General features: G+C 43.6%; 1 protein-coding gene across 2 annotated transcripts in view; it reads right to left on the reverse strand.

Annotated features, from left to right (window-relative positions):
* DACH1 (dachshund family transcription factor 1) overlaps nt 1-6,463 on the reverse strand; it is a 428,688-nt gene extending 422,225 nt beyond the window's left edge. For both annotated transcript variants that reach the window (XM_055359454.2, XM_031001245.3), the window contains exon 1: nt 5,134-6,463. In XM_055359454.2, coding sequence (XP_055215429.1) covers nt 5,134-5,990 — 857 coding nt within the window. In that variant the 5' untranslated portion in view covers nt 5,991-6,463. The remainder of the gene's footprint in view (nt 1-5,133) is intronic.
* Between the last annotated feature and the right edge of the window lie 2,068 nt (nt 6,464-8,531).

Raw genomic sequence — 8,531 nt, forward strand, 5'->3', positions numbered from 1 at the left:
CTGACAAAAGCAATTGTATGAAGCAATTTAGTAAAATAACTTGGAAAGATAAAATAATACTAATTGATAGTTAAAGCACAAATTGTTCTTAAAATAACAACTACTTGGTTGCACATTAAGCTAATTTACTAATGCTACTTATATTCTAAAAACAAAACATCAAATGAGAAACAATAAAGCATATTATGTTTTCATATGCTGGTGAATCACACGTAGTAAATCGCCAAAGACAAGAGTGATTTATGCTCAAATCCTGCCAAGACTTTAGTCAATATAGGGTGTCACATCTCAGGGAGTTGGGGGATGCAGTGAGGCAAAAAGAGGGTGGTTAATATTTGTCCCAGTAACTGACATGAAACTGGAGTGAAATTTAATAGAATAATCCAAAAAAAGCAGATTTGGACTAAAAAAATGAAGATTTTAAAACTATGTGTCAAATGTGAATACCAGAATTTTTCTAGAGGAAAAAAGCCTGTCATGTAGTTTATTTTATATAATATTTGAAGCTTCACAAAATAAAATATCATATGTACAAATCAAATTTCTTACATCAGAGCATTAACTAAATGTGGAGTTCAGAAAGTAAAGTATCATCATAACCATGTTCACTTTTGACAAAAATAACTACGATATTATGAGAGACAAACTCTTAGAAAAACAACAGGTTTGGAAGAGATTATCCAAATAACTCAACAACTTATATCCTGCAGTATAATTTGATTGAACAAAGTAAATTCTAGGTTAGAATATTCTTATATTTTATTCATACACTAGTTATTAAAGTGTAATTTGCTAACACTTTAAAAACATACAGAAATAAATTATGGAACCAAGCAAACTTTCATATTTAAGCTTTAGTCTTCTAATTATGCCCTATTCTTTTTGAAATGATATAAAATGAGACATTAGGCGTTATTGGAAGCATTAATCTACTGTAATATGAAAACTTCAAAAGCAGAGTCTCTCTTCATTTGAAGCAATTTTTTAATTTCTCTGTGCCAAGTATTGTAATTATCTGTTAGAAGTGAATCTATATTTATGTTAAACTTTCTATATCAATGCATAAGTCTGTGTCATTGAAAACCAGGCAACAGGGCAAATGTTAAATAAATATAGACTGGTTCGATTTGCCATCTTTATTAAAACTCCTAACCAAAAAAAAAAAAAAAATAGTCAAGAATTGGAAAATGTTTTGTACTTGTTACACTACAATTTCATTCATATATTACTACTGAAACATAAAACACTTTCAATATTTTGTGCATGGATGGTATTTTAAGACAAAAGAATTCTGTTTGTGAATATATGTATGTGCCTATAAAATATATAAGACTAACTGGAATCTACTTAAGTTAAAAACTCCTCAAATTTAGGGTTACTTAGAACCTACATCACAATCTTGTTTGAAAGATCCTGAGACAAAATTATCTTCTTACAATAATGAAAGAAATGAATATTTTAGATAACATAATAAAACAGGGTCACTTTTTTAAAACCTGAATTCGTGGAAAATTGAATCCTAACCCAAATCTACAAAAAGGGAACTGACTCATACAGAGATTTGACCATGTACATAATTACTTTTCTTTTTTTGTTGTTATTTAATGGTAAGCAGTTAATTAACTGACCTTTGTTGCAACAGCCAAGTTCATGCAACTAATGTTTAGTTTTAAAATAATAATTGGAGGAAGCTGATCAAGGACAGACTTTGTCCTTTGACAACTTTTAAATATATGTCCTTACATTTCTTTCATGTTTTGAGACCTTTATTTTTTAGCTTTACATTTCTTTCATGTTTTGAGACCTTTATTTTTTAGCTTTACTGTCTGGCAGGTGATAGTCTCTTTTTCATCTCCTTGTGGTAATGACAGATGGCTTCAACATTTATTCTAGTTTTCATAGATAGCATACTAATGCAATAGCCCTAAGCAAATTAAATCCACTCGAAGGTTTGCTACTAACTTACTGAGCCACTTTGAGCAAGTTTATGAACCTTACTTTTCTGTAGCATCATTTCGTTTCCTCAAAATCCCTGGTATTATTATTCCATGCTATTAAGAGATAGACATAGTTTCTGTAAAAAGCTGAGAGTGCTAAGATTTGATGTTTCTCATTTTATATAAATTATGATATGTGCACGTATAAATTATATAGACACATATATGGGTGTATAGATAGTAATTTTATATAGTTTCCCTTCTTGCTCAGCTTCTCTTGTACTCTACGTAAATTACTCCCTTAGCCTGTTAAGTAGCTAGAGGAGAAAGAAACCAAAGTGAAATAAATCAATACATCTAGGTGAATAAAAAAGGTTCTTCACAGCAAAGATATAAACTTGACTTGAATGAAAAAAGTAATCATAATTTTATAAATGCAAGATGCAAAACATTTCAAAGCTTTCAAAGGTAAGAAATAAGACAATAATGCTTATAATAATCATTAAAAATAATAATATAGGGTAAGCAGTATATTTGGTGAGAGGGAGTTCCATTACAAGTTCTCAATTTCTTCAATCAGTGGCAGAGTTAGGAAAACCAAGGTAGGTATTTGCAACTAAATACCTTCTCAAGTTAATGACTACAATATTGCATGTATTTAAGTTTGAGTAAGCTTTTTTAGTTGATATATGATCAAATTCAATACTAAATCAACAAACTTCCCGCCTTTAACTTAAAAATAACTTGAAATAGGGTTTTAGAGCAACACACGTAATTGCAAATTATTAAGGCCAGGTGACTGAAACATAATTACAGTAGTGATGAGATATTTGTGAAGAGATAAACAGTTCCACTGGATTTAACTTATCTTGGCTCTGCAAGTTTAAACTCCAGATCTGTTGTTAACCTCAGGGGGAAAAAAACTTGAAAAATATTTAGTTAAAAGTTAAAGAATATTCTCCAACCACATGGTGAGGACTTCAAATCTAGGCAAAAATTCAGGGAATAAATCGAGTTTAACATTGATTATAACATTTATTATAATGCAGTCATTGAAGAAAGTTTTCTCCAGTAATTTTTTGTGTTTACGTGTGTGTATGTGAAATGGCCTTTAATTATCTAGTATCTAGTGTGCTGTAAGAAACACATAAAGAGGATACCGAGGAGAGTAGATGTTTGATTATTAAGGAGAAAAAAAAAGTAGCAATTCACCAATTTACTGGATAGACAATTTTATAACAATCATATCTGAACTAGCTTCAAATTTCACCTAGCTTTCTTCATAACTCCAGAACAATTTTCCTGTCCTGATTCAAATAGTCTTAATATAGATTTGGGGCAAATATTTTATATTCTGCACGACCAAGAACTCCAATTATCTGAGTAAATGACGTTTAGTGATCTTGCTTCCGCAACCCCCACCACCCCGCATCTTTACTGCCACCTGTCCATACTTTTGAGCGCGCGCGCGCGCACACACACACACACACACACCATTTACCCCAAAATAGTCGAAGGTTCAAAGCCCAAACACACCCATGTCCCATGGAAGGAAGAGTACCTAAACACGGAAAAGAATTTCTGGCTAGGTCAGGATAGGACATTTGCTGGACTGGAATTCGAATCTTTTTCGTTTCACAGCCTTCCCGGGCACTAACAGAGAAGAAGTCTTTCTCCATGGAAAAAAGAGCTAGCGCTTTTTCAACCCAATGTCCTTCTGGTCTCCTTGCTACACTTCCTTTCCACCTAAGTTTCCCTGTCTCTGCGGGGGCACACACTAACTCCGCTCCTTCTCTCAATCTTCAAACTTATTTGGAGGGTACCGAAGTTTCTGCGCAAATTTTGCGCGCAGTTCCCACGTGCCCGCTTCAGGTCTTCAACTTTCCCTATTTTCTTTCTCCCGGAATCTCACTCTGAACTTTTGCCTCTGCGCTTCCTTGCAGAGAACCGTGGGGACAAAGCGGCACTGTGAAAGGGGGTGGAATCATCATCTCTACCCCGAAACTGACAAGTTGCCCCACTCCCGCCCCCTCTCGGTAGATCCTCCCCCACTGAGCGTTCATTAGCATAAAACTGGTCTGGCTGGGGACCGGTCCCGCCGCCTCCGTGCGCGCGCTTTGCTGGGCTGGGGAAGCCAAGGCACAGAGTATCAGGGCCGCTGAGCATCCCAGTGCAAAGTGTGCACCTGCTCGCTGCTTAAGCTACTAACCTTTAAGAAAAGAAAAGAGAGAGAAAGACAGAAAGAAAACACACTTTGGAGAGAAAGAGACAGAGAACTCGAGAGAGAGATCGAGAGAGAGCGCGCTCCGTGGCTTTCCTTCCTGATCTCTCCAGTTCAGCTTCCATTGAGTCTCGGGCAATCGGTCTCCTCCCCCTACCGAAGAAAACCTGCTGGTTGCCCTCGCATCTGCCCCGGGGCCACCGTACCCCTTTATTTCCTTTGCACACGCACTCGCTCACACGCGGACACACGCACACATGCGCGAACACACAGACCCCTCCCCTCGGCTGGCTTCCCCTCCGGGCTTCGGAGCTCAAGTCCCCGGAGCTCATCCCCTGGGATGGACCCGGTCTCTCAGCCTCGCGGGTCATTTCCCTCCCGACCTCAAAGTGCCCTCCTCGGGTGCTGGCCCGCTCCCTCGCCTTTCCCAGCGGGCCCCTCACCCGGAGCGCGTCTCCCCGCTCCCCGAGCCCTGCGGAGCAGGTCACGACCTCCCCCCGCCCCCGGGACGCCGCTCGGCGCCACAGATCAGCCCTGTCGGTGCCGGGAGGCTGGCCGTGGAACCCAGGTCCTGGGGAGCGCACGAACGCGGACAGCAGCGCTGAGAGGGGTCTCCAGGCGCCCGCGCGCCCGGGGCAGGGGGCTGTGGCTCCAGCAAAGGCGCCGTCCTCCTCCCTCTCGTCCCCTCCGCCCCGAGGCTCGGCTTTCCCGCATCCCACAGCAGCCCATCCCCGGGACCCAGAGGGCAAGGGGAGGACCGGGCCGAAGAGCGAGGTCTGGGCAGGGTGAGGTGCCAACTTCTCAGGGGTCGGGCGCGGCTGGCGAGCCCCGAGCAGGGAGAGGAGAGGGCCGCGCTCGCCGGGGCGCGCGGCTCGCGGGCGCGCAGAGCGAGCGGCGCCGGGAAAGGAGCGAGGGCAGGGCGAGCAGGCTGGTGGGAAGGGGCGCGGGCGGCGGGGGCTATCCCCCCCGACTCACCTTGCGTTGGTGCAGTCATTGTAGAGGGTCTCGAAGTCCTTCCTGGAGATGAGTTTGCAGCGGTTCACTCCTGGCTGGATGGCGCCCAGTCCCCTCAGGATGCGAACTTGTTCCACATTGCACACCACCGGCGTGATCTCCAGCCGCTTCAGCTTGGTGTAGACCGTATGCAAGCCCCCCACCAAGTGCTTCAGGAACAGGTCGAAAGCCTGGGGCAGGCAGATCAGCTCGCAGCCCTCCACCGTGAAGGAAGCCACTTTGGCCCCCCTCAGATCCACCATTTTGCACTCATTATTCTGAGGGGTGTTTTCCACTGGGGACGGGGTTGAGTACACGGGTTTCCCGGGGAGGGGGCCGCAGCTGCTGCTGCTACTGCTGCTGCTGCTGCTACTGCTGCTGCTGCTGCTGCTGCTACTGCTGCTGCTGCTGCTGCCGGTGCTCGCGTTGATGGGGGTGCTGGAAGCGACGCCGCCGCCAGCGCTGATGCCGCCGCCGCCGCCGCCGCTGCCGTTGCTCGCGGCCGCCAGGTTGGGGTTGCAGTTGCTGCCACCGCCGCCGCCGCCACCGCCGCCTCCGTTGCCGCTGCTGCCGCCGCCGCCTCCGCTGCCGCCGCCGCCGCCGCCGCCGCCGCCGGTAGAGGTGACTGTGGCCGCCGCCGCCGCCGCCGCCGCCGAAGCGATGGGCTCCGGGCGGAACAGAGTTGGCCCAGAGGACGCCGGGGGTCCGATGGAAGGAGCCGGAGACGAAGTCGCCGAAGAGGTGGAGGTGGTGGTGCCAGAGGAGGAAGCAGACGTGGAGATTGGGGGTTGAGGGGGGACCAGCTGGGTCGGAGGGATCAAAGCCGCCGGCACTGCCATGGTCACATATAAGGGGAAACAGACGGAGGAGAAGCGAGAGGAAAAGTTGCCACACACCCCCGGGAGGGGAAGGGGAAAAAAGGGGGGAGAAGGAGCGAGGGGGGCAACAACAACAACTCCGGGAGAGAACAAGAAGGAGAAAGGGAGAGAAGGGGGAGAAAAGGAGGTGAAGGTAATAAAGAGCGAGCGCAAGAGGGGCGAGCACGAGAGGCGCTCTGGAGAGAAACGCACAAAAGTGTCCCGCAAGTCGAAATGCGAGTCCTCTCCGGGGGCTGGGATCGAGGGCTGGTTTGGGGGTGGGGGGTGGGGCGGGGAGGGTCGGCTGTTGTTGTGTGGGTCTCGCTCTAGCACAAAGTTAAGGATGAAGGTGAAAAGGAGGAGGTTTGAAGGACTTGGGCTCTCCCTGGCAAGTACATTGATCAAAGATTGAGAGGGGAATGACAGAGAGAAAATGAGCTGAAAAGTGCAGGCTGCCGGCTGGACGAGTTGTTGTTGTCACACGGTGCAGAGGGGAGGAGCTCCGGAAACTTGAAATACCCTTTGAAGCCGCAAAAACCTCACTCACTAGTATTAACCCAAATTATCCAACCAGGAACTCGGAGCAGAGACTCCGAGAGCGCGAGACACTGGAGAGGGAGCGTGCGAGGAAAGGAGGAGGGGAGGGGGAGGATACGGAAAGAAACTGTGGGAGGGACGGAGAGGAAAAGCCGGGGACACAGAAGTGGCGATCGGAAAAGGAGAGGGAGATCATCTACTTCTCTTCTACTACTACCGTTAGATTGCATGTCTCACATTCCATTTCGTCCGCGGGGACTGGTAATTTTTTCCAAAGCTTCTAAACAATCACCCGCCAACTTAAAGAGGCGCCTGAGCGCTCCGAGCTCTCCTTCCAGGATTTAGGATCCATCTCCATGCGTTTTGGCAATGAGCTAGAAACGAAAACACAGCCCCCACTTCACGATTATTCAGAAATTATTTTGAGGAAAATTCACATGTAAGCAAAGCGTAATGTTCTTTTGCATCTGATTGTTTATTTCTCTACTAAATTATTTATTTATATAAAGATAGTGAAAATTCCAGGACAGTTTTCAAGTGGTGAGAAGAAAGTCAGTCCGAAATCGCTTAAGAATAATGGAAAGCTCTGTATTCAATTCCATATTTCCTAATAGGTTGTGGAAAGAAATGCTTGCCTTGATGTGGATGATTTAGAAAAACTTCACTGTCTCCCCAAAAGCCAGTCAGAAATACCTGTTAAACCTAGAGCTATCAAGGAGATAAGGTATCCTTGAAGATTTAGAAAGTGGAAAAAGGCTTTTCTTACCCAAAACTCTGTAATTAATTCACCTGTCTTACACAGTAACCACCTATCCTCATGTCCTTTAAGACCCAAAGCCAATTGCTAATGTGTTTTTTGGACAACACAATAGTTTTTTTTTTTTTTTTTTTTTTTCATGTTTGAAAAGTGCTGCTGTAGTTTTGGAAAGTCCTTTTCAATTTGTCAGTAAATATATGTTTTGTAAATAATGAGAAGAACAAAAACAAAGCTCACTAGTTGACTTGTAAAGACTTGGGTAGCTGTGCTTACAACAACATGAGGCTGAGTTTAGACTGACTCTATTCCTCCTTTCCTTCCTCTTTCCTTTTCTTTTCTTTTCTAACTTGTTGCACTGAAGTATTTATTCAAGGATTTTTGACTAACATATGATTTGAATACGGGTCAAATCTATTTGCTGCTCATGTCTCCAAGTATCTTCAATTAGTTAGCCTTTGAACCGGTCCACACATGTTCAGTAAGTTCATAAGATATGAAGCAATGCTTTAGCATTTGACAGATTTTTAAAATAAACTATTAGTAGCAGGTTCACAGGGTTGGGAAATTTTATAATAAAATTTTCACCATTCTGGTGTTGAAATGATCACATTTCTCTTTATCATTTTAAGCCTTTGAACTCTGTGAATCGCAGTGTCAGAAAGTGCAGGAACTGTCTACCGAGAAATAGAAATATGACACTATGGACTAATTAGTGTATGATTATACTAAAATTTTTGGGACACAGCAGTTAAATCAGGAGGCTTTCCTGGGAGATAAGAATTCAGAAAATCGATTGTTGCAGAAAAGTCCATGAACTTCTGCAAGGACAACTAAAGTTTAAACAGTTGTTTGGCCTGGTTAACCAACGTATTGTAATACATTCAGAAATAATTTTTATTAATGTTTCAGTCTTCAAATTTGTTATGGGTAAAAGTAGGAATTCAATATATATCACATACATCAAAACACTTGCTTAAGTGTTTTTGCATGTTTTAGAAAACATTACTTTTTTAAGACATACCAAATTACTATTATAATGAGGGGAGTTGAGGAAGAAAGTATTAAGCCCTGAAAAGCTAATTTTATTTTGGAATTCTATGCCTAACTTTAATAAATTTTGATATGGTTTTAAAAGACTAAACTATAGTCTCATTATTTTAAGTTCTAGACCCACAAATGGAAAAATGGGAATTAAACGCCGAGCATCTGCCATTACCATTCTCATTTTG

This window comes from Gorilla gorilla, chromosome 14, assembly GCF_029281585.2.
Source record: "Gorilla gorilla gorilla isolate KB3781 chromosome 14, NHGRI_mGorGor1-v2.1_pri, whole genome shotgun sequence".
Taxonomy (NCBI): domain Eukaryota; kingdom Metazoa; phylum Chordata; class Mammalia; order Primates; family Hominidae; genus Gorilla; species Gorilla gorilla.